Source organism: Phyllostomus hastatus, unplaced genomic scaffold (assembly GCF_019186645.2).
Source record: "Phyllostomus hastatus isolate PE091 unplaced genomic scaffold, TTU_PhHast_1.1 phas_scaffold_501, whole genome shotgun sequence".
Classification (NCBI taxonomy): domain Eukaryota; kingdom Metazoa; phylum Chordata; class Mammalia; order Chiroptera; family Phyllostomidae; genus Phyllostomus; species Phyllostomus hastatus.
The window spans coordinates 15,634,010-15,658,569 of NW_025334033.1; the positions used below are offsets into that span (position 1 = coordinate 15,634,010).

The 24,560-nt window shown below is 44.2% G+C and overlaps 1 protein-coding gene across 1 annotated transcript in view; it reads right to left on the reverse strand.

Annotated features, from left to right (window-relative positions):
• Nucleotides 1–24,560, reverse strand: part of SHC4 (SHC adaptor protein 4) — a 106,009-nt gene that overhangs the window by 76,725 nt on the left and 4,724 nt on the right. The window contains exon 2 of the mRNA XM_045823414.1: nucleotides 667–737. Coding sequence (XP_045679370.1) covers nucleotides 667–737 — 71 coding nt within the window. The remainder of the gene's footprint in view (nucleotides 1–666; nucleotides 738–24,560) is intronic.

A 24,560-nucleotide genomic window follows, 5' to 3' on the forward strand; every position in this document is an offset into this window, starting at 1 on the left:
TCAATGGTGAGCACTGAGGCCATTATGCTATGTGAAATAAGCCAATCAAAACAGACAAATGTTGTATGATTCCACCTCCATGAGGTACCTAGAGTAGTCAAACTCACAGACATAAAGTAGAATGGTGGTTGCCAGGCGCTGGAGATGGGGCAGGGAATGGGGAGTTATTGTTAAATTAATGTCATTTTCAAAATGGGAAGATGAGAAACAGTTCTGCGCTTCTTGTCAGCTATTTCTTCAACAGGTCAACAGGACCTTCTGTAAAGTCCAATCTCTAGGCCTAATTTTAAATACTTTTAAAATCTCAGAGTTCCTAATTTTAAATACTTTTGGTATCTGGGAAAGCAGCTGTTTCTATGACTATACCATCTTATCAGTTCTCACATAAAATTCAGGTGCTCTGCCACAGAACTGGAAAATCTTTCACATTACGAGATACAGCCACTTATCCAAAGTCACTGGACTATGTTCTACCTTCCAGTCACTCTTGTGACTTTAATAAAAAAAATAGTGTTCTTCTGACTCTGTAACTTGCTTTCCTGAGCCCACACAGCCCAGCTAGCTCACTTTTTCTATCTCTGTGACTTTCTAAATAAACTTTCTCCTATAATTAAAAATAAAAATAAAAAACAGTCCTTAAAGTCTCTCCCATTTTTGTTCTCTTACCTTGTAACTTGAGTTCTCTTCCCAAAATCCAGTGACCTCATTGACTGCAGCACTTCAATACAGCCCATGTACTGGAATAAGAAAAAAAGAGACCAGGTGAGGGGAAAGTAGCACAAAGATGTCTCAGCTTTAGAGCTATTTCCTGAGAAATACCTTTAATCAGTTCCTGCTATCAAGTTACATTTACAAACCCTGCCTACCATCGATATTTCTGACCATTCATGGGCATGTCTTAAACTTCAGCTCAGTTATACAACATCAGCAAAAGCCAAACTATGATATTAAGAATGCAGGTAACAACGACAAATATGAATGCAATGGTTAAGATATTGAGCTCCGGGGTCCAACCCTGTGAATTAGAAACCAGGCTCTGCCACTTGTTATGGAACCTCAGTAAGGTATTCTACATCTCTGTATCTCAGCTCTGTCACCAGTAAAATGCAGATACAATTAGAATATTTGTGAGAGTAAATTATTTCTTACAGGGGTCCTAAGAGCGGCGCCTGGTATGTAAAACTATTAGAGGAAGTAAAAATAAATGTGAGACTAATAACACAGAAACATTGCATCTTCTAAGGAGATAAAACAAGCATATAAATGCAGATAATATAGGATTTAGTAACATAAGATTTTTTTTTTGCAAAATCATGTTCAAGAAAAGATAAACATTATATCCTACACCAGGAATGAGTGAATTGAACTTGAACATGAAGTATTAGAAAAAGAATGGTCACTTATAAAGCTCAAAGACGGTTGATACTTAATGCAGCAGCAGTGGGAGGCACATCAGGCTGCTGGTAAGGGAAGGGTGTGATCAGTCGGGGTTGGAGGAGCCTGATGCGCACAGTGTGAAGGTGGGTGAGTAGCGAGGGAGTAAGTGAGGACATGCCTGCCCAGAGGGAAGAAGTACTGGCAGCCCGCACCGAAAGGGGCTGGCGGCAGTAGGAAGGAGGGGACAGATTCAAGCGGCATCTCGGAAATAGATACTACGTGATTCGGTAGTTGATTTGATGTAGAGAGTAAGAGAAGGATGAGTCAAGGATGACTCAGACATTTCCAGCCAGGGTAGCAGAGGGAACAGTGATTCCACTAACAGAGACAGGAAAGTCAGGGCAGGGGAAGATGAGCTGGTTTGGGACCCATTGACTGAAAGACACTGGTGGAGTATCCAGGAAGTAACAAGCTGGCGGTTTAAAATTGGATTCTGGGCTGGTGGAGAGGACTTAAGCCTGGGGATGCAGACTTAGTCGCCTGTGCAGCTTTGCCAGGTGAGGCTGTGGGCGGAAATCCTCTTAGCAGATCCTTGGTTGATGAGGAAGAGCGTTTCTCAGAGAATGAGCTCAGAAGCATTATGAGAGCCAAGCTGTCTGATTGAAAGTGATCTGTTGGCTCCTTGAAAATTACATATTTACTGTTTGGAAGCCGTCCAGCCTCCCTCTGCTTGGAATGGCAGAAGCACTGTGAAAAGATGGCAGGAGCCAGGGGGCGCCTCCCCAGACACTTGGTGTAGTATTTCTGAACAAATTCCGTAGATTTAGCAAACTAAGAGCCCACTGGTCCCCCAAGGACTGGCTGGAGCCTAGGGCTGGGGAGAGTTCACTGGCCAGGACAACCACCTGGTGATTCTCAGCCAGGTTCCTGTTCATCACACTCCTCTTGGGTCTCTGGTATTGACACAAAAAAGTTGTTTGAATGTCCTGTTCTGTCTTCCTTGAGTAACTCAGGGAAGTAAGTGACGCATGGAGATTTCTGTTCAGGGAAGCATAAGACTTAGTAGGGCAGGAAAGTTAGATTTAGGGGCTATGGTAGAACTCCTGTCTCAAAATTGTCAAGATATGAGATTCCAATGGCCCAAGCTCCATGTCAAGGTGGATTGAAAGGATGGTTTTCCTAACCTCCCCGGCTGCTCTGGCTTTTCCTGTCTTTCAGTGTCTTCTTCCATTCCAGCATTTACCTCCTGCTTCCCTATTTCTGTGCCCCTCCTGCTGGAAAGAATGGGCTTCCCGCACGGGTGGGGATACAGGTCTCAGCTACACCTCCAAGTCCTTGTCAGTGCACAGAAGGCTGTCATTTTTTCCCTTCAGTGTAAATCATCGATTTAAGATGAGGTGACTCAGCCTACCAGGGCACATTTTTTGAAAATGTGACCAAGCACCTGCATTTTTCATACTCTGCCAGAGTGCTTTTTCCAAAATGAATACCAGAATGTGCTCTCATTGCTTAAAATTCCTGGCATGTATCAAAACAAATACAATACTATAAACCTAGGCCCTATGTTTCCTGGCCCCTGCTCGCCCCCTTCCACTCCCTCTGTGTCACTCTCCCCCATGCACTTTGCTGCCACATGGGCCTTCTTTCTACTCTTCGAATATTTCCAGCTCTTTCCAAACACAGGACCTTTGTACTTGCTGCTCCTCTCCCCCCACTGCCGGCTCTGCCTAGCTCTTCCCCTGCTGCTCTGCAGAACTGACTCCTCTTCATCCTTCAGGTTTTAATTCAAATGTCACTGCCTCAGAATCTCCCCACTGTCACCTTCATCGCCACTGACAGATTATCAGGTTTGCTTGTTAATTTGCTGTTACCTGTATTCTTTCCTTAGCTGTAAGCACTATTAGGGTAAAGACCATGATCACCCCTGTTTTCCCATCACTTGGGACAGTGCCTGGGTCATGGAAATCTAATGAAAGAATGAATACAGCTTCTATGGTTCAACTCTGACAGTATCTTTTAAAGAGCAGAGGAAGGGAGAAGAAACAAAGGGAAGGGCAGGTTGGACTGGGAATAAGTGAGAAGTACAGAACTGGGGACTCAGAGGGAGACTCAGGAATTACAGACCAGGAAGGTAACTTTCGGAAGGTTTCTAGATTTCTTTGTTATTTCCTCCATGTTTATTGTTTTCCCATCTTAGAGACTGGCAACAAACGACCTAAACAGAGAGGGCTTTGCAGTCAAATGGGCAGAGGGAAAAACACCGCACTACTCCTCTAGTGCTGTGGGGAGAAGCCCAGAATGACAACGAACCCTCCCACGTGAGGGGCAGTGTCTAAGCCGGGCGATTCTCAGCCCACTCAGTGACTCCCAAAGGTGGGATTTTCAGTGGAGAGTGAGCGGAGGACTGAGAGAGAGGGGATCTTCCAAAGGTTTTGTTCTCAATCACATTTCATGGTGCTAACCCCCTCACGCCTTTCCTTCTAAGGCAGAATGCAGCATTGCCTCTGATCCCCCCTTCCCTTCCCTGAAACCTCTGTTTTGCTTCACATGCTTGTCTGTCAGGCACAGGTCACAGCCTCATGAGAAAAACTGAAGTTTCTGAAGAAACATGAGTCGTGAGGTGGTGAACGGGAAGGTTGTCTGAGCACTGTGCCTCTGCTTTCTCACCCTGCCACCCGTAGCAAAGCCTGAGGTCATGGTGACAATGCATACATGTCCCCTTCCACCCTGTGCATGCCTGATGAAGCCACTCTGAGCAGACTGAAGTGGGGGGATCAAGGCCTGCCCGTTGCCACAATTACCCCCAATACCAGAATCAGCATGGCCTCCCCGTCGACTCACACAGTCCACTTCGCTCAGAAACCACTGCTATGAGGAGGCAGGGACCGGGCAACATATAACAACAATCTGTCCACTTCTTCCCACCTGCAAGAGCGGGCAGTGGCTGAATGTCAAGGCCTGAGGGAGAAGTCGGGTTTGTTGATTTAGATATAAACTGGGGGTGACAATACCTTTCATTCATTTACTAAACACAGATCTATGTAAGACATGGTCTGTGTTCTTAAACAGCCCATCCCCATAAGGACAAGGCAACTGTGAAAGAGATGACTTTTCTCTCTGTGGGGTTAGTCATTGTTGTTAATTCCATTTAATAGATGAGGAAATTAAGGCCTATTAAAGGAAGGATGCCTGGCTCAGTTTTGTTTCTTCAGTGAGACTAACTCAGGGTTTATTCTAGAGTCCATAGTGCATCTGGGAGGCTCAGTGTGGAAGTCTTGAATAACAGAAACATCAAAAACAGAAGGGGCCATCCAGCTGGCTCCCAGTGGCTCTCCTTTGTGCCACCTGGGGGGCTAAGAGGGCAGCGGGCTTGAGGGCTACCTGGTAAGAACAGACATCCACGCAGGCTCTTCTGGGGATGGCGGGAGGTGGCACATGAGACAGCCAACACTCCCTAATTCCTTACCATGGGACAAGGAGAGGACACTGGAGATTCTCATTAGAGACACACGCGGTGGTGAGAAAGTGGCGGAGCTCCGAAGTGCTCACACAACCTCCCCATTCAGCACCGGGCGGCGCACTTCACACTCCCTCATGCCCCAAGGCAGTAATAATATTTTTGTGCTGTCTGAGCGCCAAGCACTTGCTCCCAGGGAGAGGTGAACGCCTATATTCATGGCCAAACGTATTGTGAGCTTTGCATTCCAGAAAAGAAATTACTGGAGGTTTTCAGAGAAAAGGAGTGACGTGGAAACTTCTCATTCTGACTCTTATACAGAATGATATATTCTTACATCCTCAGAAAGAATGTCTGAAGGATACAGAAGGATACATGTTAATGGTGGCTACCTCTGGGGATGGGAGAGAAGCAGACTTTCACTTTCTACTTCACATTTTGTATTGTTTATATTTTTAAAAATAAGTAGGTAGTATTATTTAGAGTTAAAAATTAAATAAAGCCTACCACTTAACCTCTAAGAACCACAGTTCATTATTCACTAAGTAGGGTTAGTTCCCTTTTTCTTCAAGGCATATGGCCTCCCTGAGAATGTGCCTGGCTCTGCACCAAGAGAACGAAGAAGTTGTTCAGGAGGCGGTGTGAGGCACAAGCCCTGCGCATGCTCAGACAAGGAGGAACCGCGCTTTGAAACAATCAGAACGCTGAGAACGGTCTGTGAGCAAAGACGGAATGACGAGGGCCTGACCTTCAAGCAATAACGCTCAACAATGATAGAGGCCACCAAGGTGGCCTGAAGACACTGCAAGATTTTTCTGCCACCTTTAAATAACTTTCAGTCTTTCCCATATTAAAAAAAAAAAAAGGCAGGGAGAAGGAAGAGAACATTCTTCATAATTTTGAGACATGGTCACTACGTTCTACTCATGCTTGAACTTACGACAGTGGTGTCTGGACTCTGGGCTCCACTGAAACTGCCCGAGCAAACCAGCCACCTCCTCACAGTCCACTCCAGCGAACCAGCCGCTCCCCCAACGAGGGCGTCCGCCACTGCCAGCCTCCAGCCACCTTCTCTTCACTTTGAACCTCTCTTTCCTTGGCTTTCCTGAGAGCGTTTTCTCATTCCTCATGCTTACCCTCTGGCTATTCTGTCTCAGTCTCCTTTGCTGAGAGAAAAAATTTGCAAATTACATATCTGAAAAAGGACTTTCACCTAGAATATATAAAAACACTTTTACAACTCAATAATAAAGACAAATAACCTAATTTTTCAATGGGCAAATGATCTGAATAGACATTCTCCAAAGAAGATATACAAATAGCCAATAAGCACATAAAAAACCTGTTCAATACTGTTCATCACTAGGGCATTGCACATCAAAACCACAGGGAGATATTAATTCACACCCTGTGGGTGGCTATAATTTAAAAAACAAACAAACGAACTGAAAATAGCAAGTGTTGGCAAAAATGTGGAGGAACTACAACCCTCATAGATTGCTGATGGGAATGTAAAATGGTGCGGTCACTGGGAAAAACAGGTTGGCAGTTCCTCAAAAGGTGAAACTCGGAATTCTGCTCCTATATATACACCCATGACAACTGAAAACATAGGCCCAACCCAAAACTTGCATGCACATGTTCATAGCAGCATTATTCATAGTAGCCAAAAAGTAGAAACAACCCAAATATCCACCAACTGATAGATGGATCAATAAAAAGTGGTACATCACACAATGGAATAGTATTTGCCAACAGAAAGAAATGAAGTACTGATACATGCTATCACATGGATGACTCCTGAAAATATTATTCTAAGGGAAAGAAGGCAGTCACAAAATGCCACATATTGTACGATTTCATTTATATAAGTGCCCACAATCAACAAATCTATAGAACTAGAAAGGAGGGCAGGAAAGTTGCGGGGATGAGGTAAGACTGCTAAAGGGTACAGGACTGCTTTGGGCATTGATAAAAGTATTCTAATATTGGGGGCGGTCGCGCAACTCTGTGAATACACTAAAAGGCATTGAATTGTACACTTTCAATGGGCAAATTGTATGGTACGTGAATTATCTCTCAATAGAGTTATTACCAAGCACCCATGAAAGCAACAATAACAGGTCACACAAACAATATCTGCTGGCGGTGTGTGGCCCTGATGGAAATGATTCAGGAAATACGTGTGAGTGGATGAGTGATGAATACATGAGTAAGACATCAGAAATCATCACAGTTGTGTGAAATCTCCTTCAGCACCCTTGGGGCAGAGCTCATTGCTCTTCCTTTGGGCTCCCAGAGCGCCTCTGTCATACCCCAAGGTGGCACTCACCCAGTGGTGCTGCTTTTTATCTGTTTAAATGTCTACACCCACTGCTGGACTGTGTGGGCTTCTCAAGGGCAGGGAGTGAGACTTAGTCATCATTATCCCCAGAACCTCCTTCAGGGCAATAAATGATTTATTTGAATGAAGTAGCCAAGAAATGATGTTCAGGAAGTCTTAAAATAACCCGCATCCTAACTGGACCATCTGTAATGTGTTCCTTTTTAAAGGGTATATTGCCAGTTGAAATGGCCCTGACGTTAAGTTGGTCAAAGCTCTCCTTATGCTAGGTTTGAGTCAAAAGATGCATCATGGGGGAAAGGAATGGAAAGTCCTTTCCCCTTTTAGTGCAGCACCAGTCTAATGAAGACCTGGGCAGGCAGACACTGGGGATGAGGGACCCCGCCTCTGGAATGGGAGGTCTCTGGGAGAGTGGGTTTAGAGGGAGTTCAGGGAGACAGGTCTCAGTGGAAGAGGCACAGATGATCTTGCGAAACGCTGACTTTCCTTAGAGTGATTTTATAGCACCTTTGAAAGTTCCATCCAAATGCCCAAGGCTGCTGACACCTTCCCTCTGTCCGCTATTCTCTGCCCTCTTGTGTTTTTCTTCAGAGCTCTCAATGCTGGCAGTACCGTGTGTGTGTGTGTGTGTGTGTGTGTGTGTGTGTGTGTGTGGTCTCCCCTGCGAGAAGTTTAGCAGCAGTGAGCTGGATTGCTCTATCCCCATCACATAGAATACTGTGTGACACACAGTAGCCCCTCAAAATAAACTTTGGTTGATTGAATTCAACATTTCTTTAAAAAATCCAAACATCTACTCTGCTGAAAGCTCCTTCTTCTGTTCCAGGTTCAAAAGCCTGAAAATCTGGATTCGTTCATTCATTCATAGTTGAGGTCTTGGCAACCTTTTGAGTCCTTAATGTTCACAAAGATGGAATCTTCTAAAAGTAAGTTGGGCATTCTGCTTGTTCTTCCAAAAGCAAGATCTCCCCCTTCCAATTTCCTGACTGAACCAAAGCAGGGCTGTGCAGGGAGCAAAGCCTGTCGCTCGCGCCCAAACCCGCACCTTGCTGTGCTTTCCCTGCTAAGCAGACTCCATCGCCCACAGCAGATGGAGAGAGTGCCCCCTTTTTTTTGAAGTCCATTCCTAGTCCCTGCAAGGCAAACAGAACTAATAACATCTGAGTATAACATCCTGAGGGATTTTGATATTAAAGAAGGTAAATTTTAAGTTGACTTGGAAGAAAGGTTTCTTTTTGACAATGAGCGCCTCAGGATCTTGCACATAGAATGTCTTGAGGGCCAGAAGCCCAGATAAACAATAAAAATCTTGGTCTGGTTGACACCTTAGTGGCACTCCAATATACTACAGGTGTCTGAAACAACCTTCTAATTCATCCGAAAAAAAGTACTGGGTGTCTGTGGGCACAGAAACTATGACAACCATCTGCGTCACATGAGGCGGTCCTGTGGCAGCTCATACCAACAGTCCTATTCCCACTGAGAGAGGCTTCTTCTCCACCTGCAGCCCTGAGCAGACCCACAGGCACTCAGACGGAGGTCATTTCCTTGGCAAAAACCACCCTGAAAGCATTTGGAAGACTGTGACCTCTCCTAGGAATAACTTTACACCTTTGTGTTGGGAGACAAGAGTGGCTCTTGCTGTCGCTGGGCACAGCCAGAGAGGCAATCCTCTGTGACCCTGTGCTTCTGCACAGAGATTTACACTGTGCCTATTCTCATCAGTGTTGGCACAGTACGGTACCCCTTTCACAGACAGGAAAACTGATTCTCGAGATGCTGTGGTCTGCTCAGTGGCCTGCTCAGGGGCCACAGGGCTGGCTGATGGAGAAGAACACAGATGGTTTTGAGGCTGACACTTATGCTCTTCAGTGTCGTCTGCCTGGCCTGGAGAAGTTCACCATCTAGGGGAGATGCCAAGTCCTGCCTCTATGAAGAATACAAGATAGGAGACAGAGATGCTGAACCCTGGCTTAGCAGATTCAAGTGTGTTTCATCCTATGGATGGGACATCTGCTGACAGCAATTCCCTCACGGTACCTGGGTCAGTAGAAGTCTCCCCATGATGCTTACACCCTGCAGTGCCTTATACTCCACAATGGGTAGGGATGGTAGAGATATTTAAAATGAAAATAAGCCCTGACCAGTGTGGTTCAGTGGGTTAGGTGTCATCCCACATAGCGAAAGGTCTCCAGTTCAATTCCCAGTCAGGGCGCAGGCCTGGGTTGTGGATTTGATCCCCAGTCAGGGTGCATACAAGAGGCAAGGAATCAACGTTTCTCTCTCACATCAATGTTTCTCTCCTTCTCTTTCTCCCTTCCTTCCCCTCACTCTAAAATTTTTTTAAAAATCTTCTTTTAAATAAAGAATTCAAGAAAATAAAAACTTCTGCACTGAATATACTACACTGTATCTCTCCTCCATCCACCCAATCTCTCTCTCCCCTCCATATATAAAACTATTTGTCCATGAAGGGAAGGAACAGCAGCGTGGTAAAGCCAGGCACCCTCCCTAGGCAGCAGATGTCTTCTATTCTGTATGAACTGGGAGTGACCTGAAGAATGACTGCTGCCCCCACCACCTCAGACAGTAAGTACTGCACTCATTCCACACCATGTCTATCACCCTTCGTGTTCTCGAAAAACAGGAATCGTGTGGTACAAGGGTCAATTCTCCTTGTCCAGGTGTGCTTTTTGCAGAAACTCCTTGAGGGCCTTGTATCTTATATTCAATTTTAATGTTGAGTTTCAAAAGCCACAGCCAACAGCTTCAAGCTAAGCCCTTGGTGAGAAGCAGCAAGTGTAGGCAGTACATCCCAGCCTACTGAGAAACGTGTAAGAGATTTTCGTCCCTCTGTAGGCATAACCCCAGAAGACCAGCAATGCTGCTTTGTGTTGCTCTTGGAGAAAGCCTCTGACCGGGTGGAACTGGCTCCCCAAAATGGAAGTGAGAACTGGAAGACAGGCCTACTCAGATTAAGCTGCATTTGTAATAGCAATGGACTACTCTCTCCTGATGGAGCTAGCAAAATCTCAGGTTGTGTCAGAGCATTAATGCATTCCGGGGAGGGGAAGCCTTAACACTGCTGCTTACAGGAAGAGCAACTGAATAATTGATCCCAACAACTGTTTAACTAGACACCTAGGAGTCAAAGGGCAAGTTTTCTCTTATTCCCCAGAAGGCCCTCCTTCCTCTATACACTTTATTTTTCTCTTTTGTTTTCATTTGCATACTTCTCCTAGTCCTATATTTATATAATACAATGTGGGCATTTTTAGTGCTGTTCCACAAATATTTCCAATGTTTCACCTTCCCACCACATGGTAAGACTGCACTTCTATTGTCCATTTGAGGTTGGGAGTGGCTCCTGATTTATCAGGGATACTCAAGTGGACTCTCGCAGTGGGGGAGTGGTTTTTCACATTTCTTTTCTCTTGCAACTGGGAAGCATAGAGACAGAACCTCCCTCAGCTCACTCCGAAGGGAGAATGACACAGATTAGACACCCCCAGACAATTTGCTGTGGGCAGATAGCATAAACAAGAAATAAGCCTTATTTGTCTAAGCCACTGAGCTGCTGGGGGACCTAGTCCACCCTGACTGATACAGCCACCATGAAAGGGAAGAAAGACGATGCCACAATCTAGCAGCGCAGGCTCTGAGAGGCAGGCCTGGCTCTGAATCTCTGCTTTGCCTGCCCCAGCTGAGAAACCCTGGGCAAATAACTTGACATCTCAAGGCCTCAGTGCCCTCATCTATAAAATAGGAACGATAACTTATCTGCTTCATTAGGGCTATTATGAGGCTCAAAAAAGTCAATGTGTGTGTGGTGCTGAGCACAGCACTGGCACATGGGAAGGGCTCAGCCAATGGCAGTGACGACACTGAGATGACAATGTTTCTCTCCCAATCCTCTTCAGTTTCACCTGGCTCCCAGTTTGGAGAGCTGATAGATAAGCCTCTACTGTGAAGGGACCAGAATCCAGAGCACTATATAGGAGCGTGATAAACCCTGGGATGCGAGGTGTATAGAAGGGTCTCTGACCCAGCCTCTGGGAATCAGTTAAGATTTTTCAGAAGAAGGGATGCTGCTGTGAGTCATAAAGGGCAACTAAGGAGAGACTGGGGTGGGGGAGAGGGGGCAGGGTACTTCCAGGCAATGAGCACAGCATGTGCAAGAGGTAAGGGCAAGAATAAAGGGTGCTCCAAAAACACCCAGTTCTTCAACATGACTGGAGTCCAAAGACATAGCTGGGGTTATAGGCAGCAGTTACAGTTCATCAGTTACCTAGTTAATTGTCTGCCCACACAATTCAAAGGGCTCTTGGGGGGCTGGAAGCTGGGTGCCATTTACTTTGCATCCTTAGAGTTGGCACAGTATGTGGCACACAGTAGGCTCTCAATAAATGTTCACAGAATGTCATATGACTATAACCACATTTCAGGGTACCTCAGCTTAAGTATGATGCCAATTTCTCCTCATCTTTCCATAAGTTTCCAAACAACACTTCCATCCAGCCCACTTCTCAGACCCAAATAAATACAAGCTAAAAATATAGCCCAGGTCATGAATCATAAATGAGATGGAAAAGCAGTGACTCACAGAAGTTAATCTGCTTCCCAAGAGAGTGTTGCTGGATGTCCTTTGCTCTGGAAGGTGAGGCAAAACGCCAGCACCATTGCTGTGCAGATAAAGTTAATGCCATTCCCAGGCCTGCCATTGGGTGCCCACCTGGCATTCTAAGGCTCCCATTCAGAGGGGCCAAGAGGCAGCAGCCCTGTGCATCCCCACAGAAGCTAACAAGGGTGTGTTGGGTGTGTGCTCAAGATTATGGCATAGGACCCTCCCTACTGTCTCAGTGGTCCAACGTATCCACCATCTTGTTAACTATGGCCTTAATTAGGTTGCTGCTGTAGCCAAGGCAACACCTTTGCAGAATGGCTTAGCAGATGACCTACCAATTATATTTTGTATCCTTGTCCAATTAAGTTGGAAAAGTGAGCCAACCTTATAGCTATGGGGTGTGTATGTGGTCTCTCCTACCAACCCGTAACGCAATTAAAATCTTACATCTTTGGGTTTTCATGATTTTATTTCTCAGTTCTGATCTCCTCAAAAATATTAAATAAATTATACCCTCCACCCCAAAATAACATAAATCTGACCCAGCCTTCGGTGCCTAGAGTATTTGGTTGTACCAGGACCTCGAGTTTTTGGTTGAATCAAACACTATTGGAGGAACAATACACACCACAAATGAGGGCACGTGCAAGCACTAACACAAGGGAAACAACCTTTAGCAGCTCCATCAACCTGTGTCTTCTATTCCCTTTTCCCCACCCAGCAGTGTCTGCACCCACCCCACTTTAGAAATGGAAATACCCTTAAACATTTGCTCCTATCCCTGTCCATCAAATTAAACCCTGTCCTCAGGGAATAACGTGAAATCTTGAATAGTACTACATATAAGTAAATTATTAAAGACTGGGTGCTATTTAACTGTCACTGAAATAGCTCAATGGAAAAGGTCAACATCTTTGTCATCAGTTGCCATGCTTAGTCAAACATTATATCCCAGTAGAAGCACTGTGTGATGATGGTTTCAGCCTCCCCAGCTCTCTGGGACTATAACTATGCCCAGTGTGTGGTCGTGTCTGGAGGTCATGGTGGCCAAAGAACCTCATTCACACCAGCCCCCTCCAAGTCACAGTGCTGAAGTTGGACATGAATGGTCAGTTGTTCTGTTATGCTGAAACCACAACTCGCATTAGTCAGTCTCCCACATGGTGATAAACTGCTGAGTGATGTCGTACTGGTTTTCAGCTTTTATGACTTCTCTGAAAGAATCCGCCAACAATATGCCTCTGCAGAATCGCAGCCCAAATGTTAATCATCTCTCATTACACTTCTTTTTACATGAAACACAAGAGTTTTCTGTAGCTAAAGTCAGTGAATTCCGACTCCTGATAATATGGCTTAAAAGGATATCAGAGCTTGGAGGGACCTTAAGAGATTATCCGTTCCAACCTCTCAACTTTTCATAGATAAAAAAAAAATCAAGTGGCTTATCGGATGTCACTTAGCATTTAAAGGACACATGGAGTAGACCCCACTAAAGACATTAAACGGGAGTCAGAATGTACAAGGAGAACCAGAAGACTATGATGCGATGAAAGTCAAGGGCACACACGGCTTCCTGGAGGAACAGGCTGTTAACTAAGTTGAGGGCAACAGACAGGACCAATATACTGAGGGGCTACAAGATGTCCGCTGGAATGTGGCAACTGCTGGCTTTACCTGTTGGCATCAGTGGAGCAGTAAGAGTAGATCAGGGCAGCAGAAGCCAGAGAAGAGGGGATTTAGCATGTGCTACAGAGGTGAGGAGGTAAACCAGTGAGCACAGTGATTTTGTTTTTATTTTTCTTCTGAGAGATTTATATTTTAACAAAAGATGAAAGATAAGCTAAGGGAAGGAGGTTATTTAAAGGATGGAACAGACTTGCACTTTCTATAGGGCAGAAAGGTTGACAATGGCAGGGGGGAGAGAACGGAAAGATCGCAGAGGAAGCAGAGGTGGACACTGTCCATGAAGTATGAAGGCCTGATTTCAAATAAATTCTTTTAATCATGAGTCAGATACTCCCAAGCACCCAAATCAAAAAACCTTCAACACTGGAAGAAATTTTTGCCCTCTTCATATGTCTGGATAATATTTGGAAATTCCTAAATATTTGTAAAAATAATCAGTTTGTGTAAATGGAAATGTTATGGTGGAATGGCAACAAAATCCAATGGTTTCAGGAACCCACAGGGTTGGTTGCTTCAGAACTAAATCACAGAAGCATAATGATCAGAGCTAGAAAGAAGTGACCTGTTAGTCAATATTTCAAAAGAAAACCCTAGATATATAAAATCTTTGCGTTGAGAAAGGCAGTCTGCCCCAACCCCCTTATTTTTGAAGCATTTACATCACTTCAACAAGTTCATGCAACATTACAAAGCTCTAAACAAGTATAGAAAATTGCTAACCTGTTCCCTCTATCACAGATATAAGTTCTCAACAAATTCTAATGCAGATTTGTGAATCAAACTCAAATGATGACTGTAGATTACTTAAAGTGATACCTTCAGAAAACAACTCAAATAGAATCTCAAGTTTATTTTTCTTATTTTGTAGCTTGAACTTTTTTCAAAATCTCAGCAGTTTTAGTTGACTACAAAGAAAAGAATACAAAGAAGACCTCTATTTTCTTTAGAGTCTATTTGCTTGAGGTAGATTATTAGTATTCTTGGTTAAGTAATAACTTTCCACAAGGACATGTAGTTCAGTGTAAGCACTCAGAAAGATAGGAATGTGAAGAAAGCTTCTAGAGGTAGGAAGAGGTCAATTGGTGGTAATAGCTAATAATGGGAGTATAGTTAGATTTGAGATTCTATGGAAATCAATAAGCTTCTTTCCTGTCCTAGCCACTGCCTACACTCCGAACTTCCAACCACTGCCCTGAATACCCCTGACTGATGGCATTCAGTGAGTACGCAAATGGAAACCAAGAATAGGCGGCACCATGCAGATGGCTCTAGACCAGCCATTCCCATCAGGTCTGTGTTCATAGCATCATTCCCTTTAACATCCTTCTGAAATTCCACATCCTCCAGAAAGTCCTCTGCTACTCCCACTGAAGAAATGAGATGGACAATTCAACCATCACCAAAAATCATCTTTTTCAACAACCTAGGCCCACAGACCTTGAAGTGGTCCAGGGACAGGCTGTTGTAAAGCTCTGCACAGCCCTGGGCACCACACTGTGCGATGGCCTGCGTTTATCTCATCCATCTTGAACCATGAGCTCCTAGGAGCTCAGAGCAGAGACTCTGGACTGCCTGTCTATATCCTTTCTCTGTTTTTCCTTGCCTCTTTTCTTCCTTACTAACAGAACCCCCAATATACCTAGCCTAAAAACCACCATTTCCCAGCTTCCCTTAAAGCCAAGAGCCCAATGAGATGTAAGAGAATGTCATGGGGTTCAAGGAAAGCTGCTTAAAAGGGCCATCTCAGTCCTGAGGGGCACCATTTTTGTTCTTGCCCTTACTTCCTGCTGTCTGAGAAACGAGTGTGATGGGCATGCAGTCTGAGTGAGCCCAAGGGTGGGATCCATGTGTTCCGGGTGGCCAGACAAAAGGGTGGAAGGGGCCTGAGTTACTGAAGACCGCGGGACCACGACGTAGCCCTGGCCTACCTACCTACAGCCTTCTTGAATGTGTGCCAAAAAGTAAGCCTCTGTCTTGTGTGAACTCCAGTTATTTGAGTCTTTATAATAACCTAATCCGCAGTCACCCAGAGGTCCTTTAACCTGTTCTGCAGATGGCAGCCCAGGAGTCAGGGTTCCCCTGCAGCTTCCTTCCTACCACACAAGGGTTTTGTGAAAAGGTTTGGGCCTGGAATCAGTTCAGCAGTCCTGAAATTGGTTTTCCTATGTTCTGGCAAAAATTATATTTTAAAAGTAACAATCAAGCCCTAGCTGGCGTAGCTCAGTGGATTGAGCGCAGGCTGCGAACCAAAGTGTCGCAGGTTTGATTCCCAGTCAGGGTACATGCCTGGGTTGCAGGCCATAACCCCCAGCAACTGCACATTGATGTTTCTCTCTCTCTCTCTTTCTCCCTCCCTTCCCTCTCTAAAAATAAATAAATAAAATCTTTTTTAAAAAGTAGCAATCAAAGGTAATAATCCCTATTATCTGAAAGTGGAGACTTGATACAATAACACCTTAACCGGACGTTCCATATTTGACAACTTCAAGTGTCCTAAACATGACTGAGAGTACAGAAGTAGCTTCCCAAATAGAATTTTTTAATTAAGTCAACACTAAAGCTTGTGCATGTGTTTTTTCCCTCAGAAGAGCACCTCAATACTTCATTCAGAGTCCATTTACTCTCGACTTAGCTACATTTTTAATAGGTTGTCTGCTCTGGAGCTCAGAAGCCCAAATTAAACCTTTGGGTTCTCCTGGAGACAGGCTCAGTGTCAAAAGCAAAGAGTGACAGCTGACTAAGCAGAGGAAAACCTGAAAAATTGTAAAAATATAGACATATAAGTTTTAAAGTCTCCTCTATCTGAGGACTTGGAGTTCAGGGGCAGCTAACCCACGGCCCTCTTTCACTTCCGAGAGTGCTCCCAGGCCCTGGCACAGGACGATACCATATGGATCGGAAGCTCCTCCCAGCTGTGTCCACTCACAGGTGGTTCTCGGACCCAAGAAAGTTTAGAAAACACACGTCCCCACGAAAACGTATACCTGAACGTTCATAGCAGCACAATTTATAAAAACCAAACAGGGGAAACAACTGAAATGTCTATCAACTAATGAATGGATCAACAAAACGTGGTGTATCCACGCGATGGAATATTATTTGGCTACCAAAAGAAATGAAGCACTGGCATGTGCTACAACACATAAATCTTGACAAGATTGTGCTAAGTGAAAGAAGCTAGACACAAAGGACGACATATTATATAATTCCATTTACATAAATGTCCCAAATGGGAGAATCCATAGAGACAAAAGGTTGATCAGTGGCTGCCAGGGGCTGGAGGGGGTCATAGGGAGTGACTGCTAATAGGCACATGGTTTCTTTTTGGAGTGATGAAAACATTCTGTAATTAGCGGTATGGTTGCACTATTGTAACAAATACTTAAAACCAGTAAACTGTACACTTAAAGTGTGAATTTTATGATATGTGAATTATATCTCAATAAAAGTTACAAAAACAGCCCTGGCTGGTGTGGCTCAGTGGACTGAGTGCCAGCCTGTGAACCAAAAGGTTGCTGGTTCAATTCCCAGTCAGGGCACATGACTGGGTTTCAGGTCAGGTCTCCTGTGTGGGGTGTGCAAGAGGCAACCACACATTGATGTTTCTCTCCCTTTCTTTCTCCCTCCCTTCCCCTCTCTAAAGTAAATAAATAAAATCTTTTTTTAAGTTACAAAAATAAAACATATATCTAGAGAAAAATATGGCATTTCTCTCTCAAAGGAATTTTTTTCAATCAGTTATCAAGCAGCTTGGAAGAGAAAGAAGTATATCATCCTCATTATACATTGGTTTCCATGTAAAATATTTTAAGCTGAAGAAGACTTCTAAAGGGAGAAGTTTCCATTACCTGAAAAATTCAATAATTTCCTGGCGATGTCAACTAAACAGGCTTGACTGTCTCAGGATTCCTACCAGAGGATGCTGACAGCAACTGTGGGCATCTCATTCAGAGAAAACAGCCCCCACCTTAGCTCACTTAAACAGGCGGGCAATGACTCAGAGAGTTTCTGCCCTTTCACTTTCCCAGAGTTGCTCAGTGTGTGTAGGAAGCATTAACTCACTAGTAGGTGAGCCACATCGAAAGCTTTCTGGAAGTCAGCAGGCTATAAATCATAAATAAATATATTATCCGTGAGTGTGCACATTGCGCTTCCTGGAGGCCTCCAGGATCAATACTCACTCCCTGCCAAGGCCCAAGGGCCTTCGTGGCAGAGCTGACATCCCACCTCAGCCATCCTCCCTCCTCCTTCTCCTGCCATTCCCTCTCCTCCCCCTTTCCTCCTCAGAATCGCTTTCCTTTGTTCCACCTTGGGGTTCGCTGCCTGGCTCTCTCCCCCTCCTTAGTGATCATCGTTGCTCTCTGTTCGAAATGTTCTGAACGTTCCCTCCTCAAACTCCCATCACTGAACACTGATAGGGTGGTTGCAGTCTGTCTTTATGTTCACAGAACTTTGCAACTAATTACTGTTTGACATAAGAGATAAAGAATTGAAGATCTGGTACTGAATAAGGATATTTTTGTTTTTGAGTGAACAGCTTGTAGCTGCTCCTGATAGGTTAACATATTTTTAAAAACTCATCTCTGTATTTGAAGGGATTGAGAAGACACCCTTGAAATAACTGAGGTTCCCAGAGTGCAGCATGATGCAGGTGGCATGTGTTGGCTCCCGGGGGCTGTGTATCCGTAATGCGTACGGTGGGGAGTTGGGGTGCAGAGAAGTTAAAACTGCTCTAAGAAGTTTTAGTATTTGTTTCAAACTTTCAGCACTTCTAAGATATATTCAAATCAAAAACTCTTTCCAAGCATCTCTTCATCTAGCCAGAATGAGTATCTTTAGCATCATTTCAGAAACCAAAAGAAAACTAGAATAAAAATAGATGAGCCTCTGGTCAGAGTTCTCCTCCATCCCACCCACGGATTCCATTCTTGGCTGAAGCATGAAGCCTGCATCCTCTCCAGCAAAGCCACTCAGGTCAGTGGGCAGGAAACAGAGCACCCCGCCAGCCTGGGAATATTCTTCCTCGGTCTGCACCTTCTCTCATTTGTTCAAGGGGGAGTTCTATTCACATATGACTAGTTTTGACTTCTAGAACCTGAGCTGAAGTGTAATAGTGAAAGAGAAACCCAGAGCCTAAAAAGATGCCATCCTTCCTGGCCCTAAATAAGCTAGTCTGTACACTAGACTGAACCAGTCAGCAGCCAAAAATGCACACCAGAATGCATTTAATTCCAGTGCTGTTCTCCAATAGAAACACATCAGACAAAAGTATAGGTTGTGTTTTCTGAAATCACAAACATGCTCACATTTATAGACCGGCACCCACTCATAAGGTGGCTAATCTTAGTTGAGATTCCCTTACCTTCCTTGAGGAAATGGTCTGTCTTGCTGGACCTCAGCCACTTGAGGCTACCCAATAAGTGGGAGAGCATGCTCCCAGACTGAGGACCAGGAGCCCCTTGTTCTGTTGGCAACAGTGGGGGGAACTCAAACACCACCCGCTTTGGGTTCTCTTTGTAAAGGAAAAGGATTAGGGGCATAGATGAGTTTCTAAATTTAAACCTCCATCCCCAGAGATACCGTTCTATTTGCAGATTTAGTTTCATCTTCTGAAAACAGGATCTTAGACAGGATTCTGCAGGGCAGCCAGGATATCTGTTGTATCCCTAGTTGTGTTTTTCATTTTCTGGTTTGCCTTGGGACACCCTGTGTATCACTCTCCTGGAACAGACACTGTGTGGAGACGAAGCACAACAGCATTCCTTCAACACTGTCTGCTCTTCAAGGACAGACTGTTGTTGTTGAGTTAAGTATTGGGGAACTTGCAGAATGTAAAAATACCCACTGATTGCAGTTATGCAACAGTGTTTAAAAGCATTTATATGCGATGACAAAACTCCATGTATTGTGAGCCGTATCAACAAATCAACTTGGTGAGCTGTTAACACACAGTACTACAATAAAACTGCTAAGGGGTGGCCACTTAACCAATTTGCTGTGGCCACCAGTGACCAGGCTGCTAGAATGTCCACACCTTCTGCTGCCACCATTTGAATTGTGGACTTACCAAGAATTCCATTGCATTGGTGCCACACCTATAAATGGCAATTGTAATAGCCAGTGAAATCACATCATTTAAGTAGATATTAAGCATACTGATAAAAATAAGAGGAAGGACCAGAAAAAAAAAACGCCAAGGAATTATCTTTTGCAGGCTGGGTCACCTGTAGTACAGGCTTCCCTGGCTAGGTGAGTGTTCTAGGAACCCATCTGTACCACTGTACCAGCTGGCGTTTTTGTGAGAGTCTGTGTGTGAATTTGTTTAAAGGTAGTCATTTCTATGAAAATTAAGTCAAAAGCTTTGGAAAGACTTTATGAAGGTAAGTTGCTTTTAAAAAATAATGTTAGATGTGCATAAGACAACTCTAAATGATTTTTAAATAAAACTGATTCTGCACTCAGGTTGCGTTGAAGATGTCTCTAAGATTTCACTTTAAAGAAACTAAAAGGAGGAAGGTGGAGAAGAAACTATGGGGAGAATTCATGCGAAAAACAGTGAAGGGGGATATTAATCATTGTATTTATAAAACTGAGAGTAAAACCTTGACTCCACAAAACAAAAGCACATTTATGTAAGTTTAACTTAAGTGTCAAAAGAACATATGAAACATTTTCATCAGAAAAGAGGACTTCTACAATGTAATATTAAGAAACACTCTGTTCTTCCACCCTCAAAAATCACCTAAAATCTGTCTGCTGTAAGATGCCAATTGTCCAGTAAGGAAGGACGCCCGGTCACCTGGCTTGATCCACAAAGTGCACACAAGGCCCGAGGCTTTCCCTACCTCTGCCCACCTGCTGGACACCATGCTCTCTTCTAGATGACTTTCAGTGACTTCAAGTTCAATGTCACAGAAATCAAACCTCTTGCCTTCTCAATACTGTCCCCCTCCTGTGTTCCTTCGTCTCTTTAACTGGCAAGTCTTTTCAACCCACCCCAGGCCTTGCTACCCCAAAACGTCAGGTGTGCTGTGCTGGAATCTGCCAGCACATCCTTAACTTCACGTCCTCTATTAAGACTCTGATATGGACACTTCTCTCTGTGGCCATTGCTAGAACAGCCTTTGAACAGGGTCCCCCACCTCCAGCCACTCCCTTCTCTACACAGATGAATCTTGGTGCCTCTGCTCAAACATCTCTTCATAGCCTGATATATAAGGCCTGCTCTAACCTGCCTTAAATCTCAGTTTATCCACCAGTTTTTTCCAAGCAGCTTCTATTCTAACCAAACTGACACCAGTGCTCTCCCCTGTATCTAACCCATATTTCCTCACCTATGCCCCATCCATTTGTAATCCCCTCTTTAAAATTTACATTTCCTGTGGTTAAGCTTCTATCCATTCTTAGGGACCATCTCAAATGCCACAATCTTCCCTAGAAGCCTTTTATGATCACCCACCTAGAAGTTGTCTCTGCCTCTCAGAGTTTGTTACACTAATGTATTTGACTATTTTCTGTGGGTATATAGCATTTTCTACCATGTGTTATGACTAGTCACCTCCTGGTTTCAACTGAGAGTTTCACAAACTGTGTTTGACTAGAGTAGTTCCAGAAAGAAGCTGAACAAAAAGTTTGAAAATGTATATTGTAATCCCCACCTTAGGAATCCCAGTGTGGATGGAGAAAAATGAATGTCTGTGACCAATGTCATAAAGGAGGAATTGACCGGAGACCACATGGAGTAAGACAGAGACAGTGGTCTAGAATGACTGGGATTTCTGACTTGAACAACTGGCGGAAGCCACTCACTGAGAATGCAAGAGGAGAGAGTGGGGGTGCCAGTATCCAATAATGTTTGGTTTGTGACCATTGTATTTAATGTCTTAGTGGAGACAGGCAGTAAGAAAGCCAAATCCATGGCTCTCGGTTCTCATCTCCCTTGAATTCCCCATGGGTCCTAACATAGTTTGGTCCCATCTTTCTCCTTGAAACCCTCCTCCTTCCCTCCCTCCCTAGATGACTGTCCTCTCTCCATCCTGCTCCTCACGCTGCAAGTTCTGTCACTGATGCCTTTCCTTCCTCTGCCTCTAAAAAATATCTACATGGCTCTCTCAAAGCCCTCTCCTCTTCTTGCTCCACACTCTCCTTTTGGTAGCCTCGTCCATTCCTTGTGTCTTGATGATACCAGCAGCAAAAATAATTTCTCCTCAGTTCTAACATTTCTATTTTCTGCTGGAGAGTCCTACCTACATGCTTTGAGGTCACCTTGAATGCAGCACATGCAAAATGGAATATACCCCAAATGCTTCCTGCTTCCCCACTTCCTCTGCTAATGGGTCCTACATCTTTCCTTATTTCTATTCCCACTGCCTTTGTTCCCAAACTGCTGCTCACCTGAGCTCCCTTTTTCCAGTCCCCCTTCTTTTGGATCCTCTCTGAGCATTGCAGCCTATATAATCTTTCTAAAACATGCCTCTGAGTTTGTCACTCCCCTATTTAAAAAATATTCAATGGTTTTCTGTTGGAAAACCCAACTTTTCAGATATTATACAACTTTGTCGTAGTATCAGTCCATCTTATTTTCCCTCAGAGCTCCTAGATATACTTCACACCCTCTCCAAACAAATCAAATTTCTATTTCCCAAATGCATCCTCCACTTTTGCAGCTCCATGCCTCCCCTCCTGCCATTCTCTCTTTAGCTTTAACCTTTGGAATTTTAATAATGATGTGTCTTGGAGTGGGCCTCTTTGCATCCATCTTTTTGGGACTCTCTGTGCTTCCTGGACTTGTATGTCTATTCCCTTTACCAAATTAATCCTAGTACATGCACAGCATTTTAATCAAGTAGACACATTTGGCATAGCACATTCAGTTTGGGCCGTGAGGGACAGTAAAGCAAGATACAGGTAGAAAATAGAGCATTGTCACAGAACTTGGAGTTCTCGTCTGGGTTCCACCACTAAATTGCTGTGTGGCATGGGACAAGTCACTTCACATCTCTGAGCCTCTGTTTTCTCAACTGTAAATAAAGTATTGAACTTAGTCATCTCTAAGGCTCTTTCTTCTGGTTAATGCTCTAGTGAACACGGTGGTCAAGGACTAGACAGACGAGCCATGTGTGAGGGTTTAAAGAGAATAACAGGAACAACCAATCAAATCTGCCAGGATTTTCTTAAGCTCTAGCAGAATCTTCTTCTACATCTACTCCGAGAAACAAACAGGAAGGAAAATATAATACCTTCAATGCCAAATTGTCAGTTTGAGCAGGAATTATTTCCTCTCACCCATTCTACCTCCTTTTTAACCACCAATAACTCAGAAAACAGGTGAAGTGTCAGAGGCAGAAAGCCACCTCTGTTAGCTGTGAGTACCTGGCCTCCACCTCTCAGGTCCACCTTTATTTTGCGTAAACATTGGGACTATCTTTTCAGGAGTTTCCTGGAGAGTTACCAGACTCTTTATGTGAGTGACAAGGCCTTTCCTCTTAGCACTTTGTAGGAAATAGAAAAGAATTAACTAATTCTGCTGGCCCTACAGTCCTCGGCTTGGACAACAAGCTGCAGCCTGGCCTGGCTAGACTAGACCACATGATGGAGGCCAAGTTCTCAGTATCCCAACCACCATCATTCACCCTGGCCTACCCTGTCGACCAGCCTGCCTTCTGCCCTCCTACAACCCTACCTTCACCTGCTGTTCCACACCCTAACTCCCCTCTCCCATATTAAGGAAACCTGGAAAAGGAGACCTGGAGTCTCAAAATCTCAGACAGCATTTTGTTCAAATTTCTAGTTTTAAATCTGAGAAAATGAGGACCAGAGAAATAAAGTGACTTGCTCAGTTTCACAGAGCTATTTAATGTGAGAGCAGTGACTCTAGCCCAGATCTAACCACTCCTAGACCTGTGCTGTCCTGCAGAAAAGATACTTGGGGCAGACAGAACATTGCAACTCTGTGGACCGAGTTTAATCTAGATAATAGAGAATGCTAATCTATTGGCTTGATATTAAGACATGGCATTAGACACGGGAGGATAGACAGTAAGAGTACACTGTGAGATTTACAAAGGAAGCAAAGAAAACACCTCAACACAAATTCATACATGCATAAAAAGCTGAGGAGCCCAATACCCAAGAATGTCTATGTGGGCAAATTCATGGCAATAAATGTTCTGGAGGGTTATTATGGATTGAATTACATTGCCCAGAAAGGCAGGTTAAAGTCTTAACCCCCAGAACCTATGAATGTGACCTTATTAGGAGGTAGAGTCTTTGCAGATATAATCAAGTTAAGATGTAGTCACACTGAATTAATATGGGCCCTAATCCAGTGACTAGTGTCCTCATAAGAAGAGGGAAATTTGAACATGGACACACAGGAAAGTAAGCCATGAAGATGGAGACAGAGATTAGTCAAGTGTCTACCAGGCAAGGAATGCCAAGGACTGCTGGCACCCACAGGAAGCTAGAAGAGGCAAAAAAAGATCCTCTCCTAGAGCCTTCAGAGAGAGCATGGCCGTGCAAATAGCTTGATATCAGAGTTCTAGTCTCCAGAATTGCAAGAGAAGAAATATCTGCTGTCATAAGCCACCCAGTTTGTGGTGTTTGTTACAGCAGCCCTAGGAAACTCATACAGTCTGAGCAAGTGGTTGGGCTGGGATGGGATGAAGTGAGGAGACCAAAATCATGCAAGTGAATGCAACACAGCAAGTTCTGGGCTGTCCTGTCATAAAGCTATCCTGTACAGCATGGTCCTGTGTGTGCACTACTCCATTCACAAACTTCAGGACTGCCTGGAAGAAGATGAGCAGTGGAGGGAGACGAACCTGGACTTGAATTCCGTCTGCTACTTACATGGTAAAGTGCAGGGTAGATAACCGATTTTTGAGGGTCTCAATGTCTTCATGTGGAGAACACAGCCTCCCTCAGAGGGTTAGTGTGAGAACTACTACATCTACCTGTCGCAGCAGCTCGGTCAGGGTAAATTTCTTTGTCTCTGCTTTATTTAGTCTTTGAACTACATCACAGACAATTTGGGGATAGGAAAGTTTAAATACTTCCCATGTGGAGAAAGG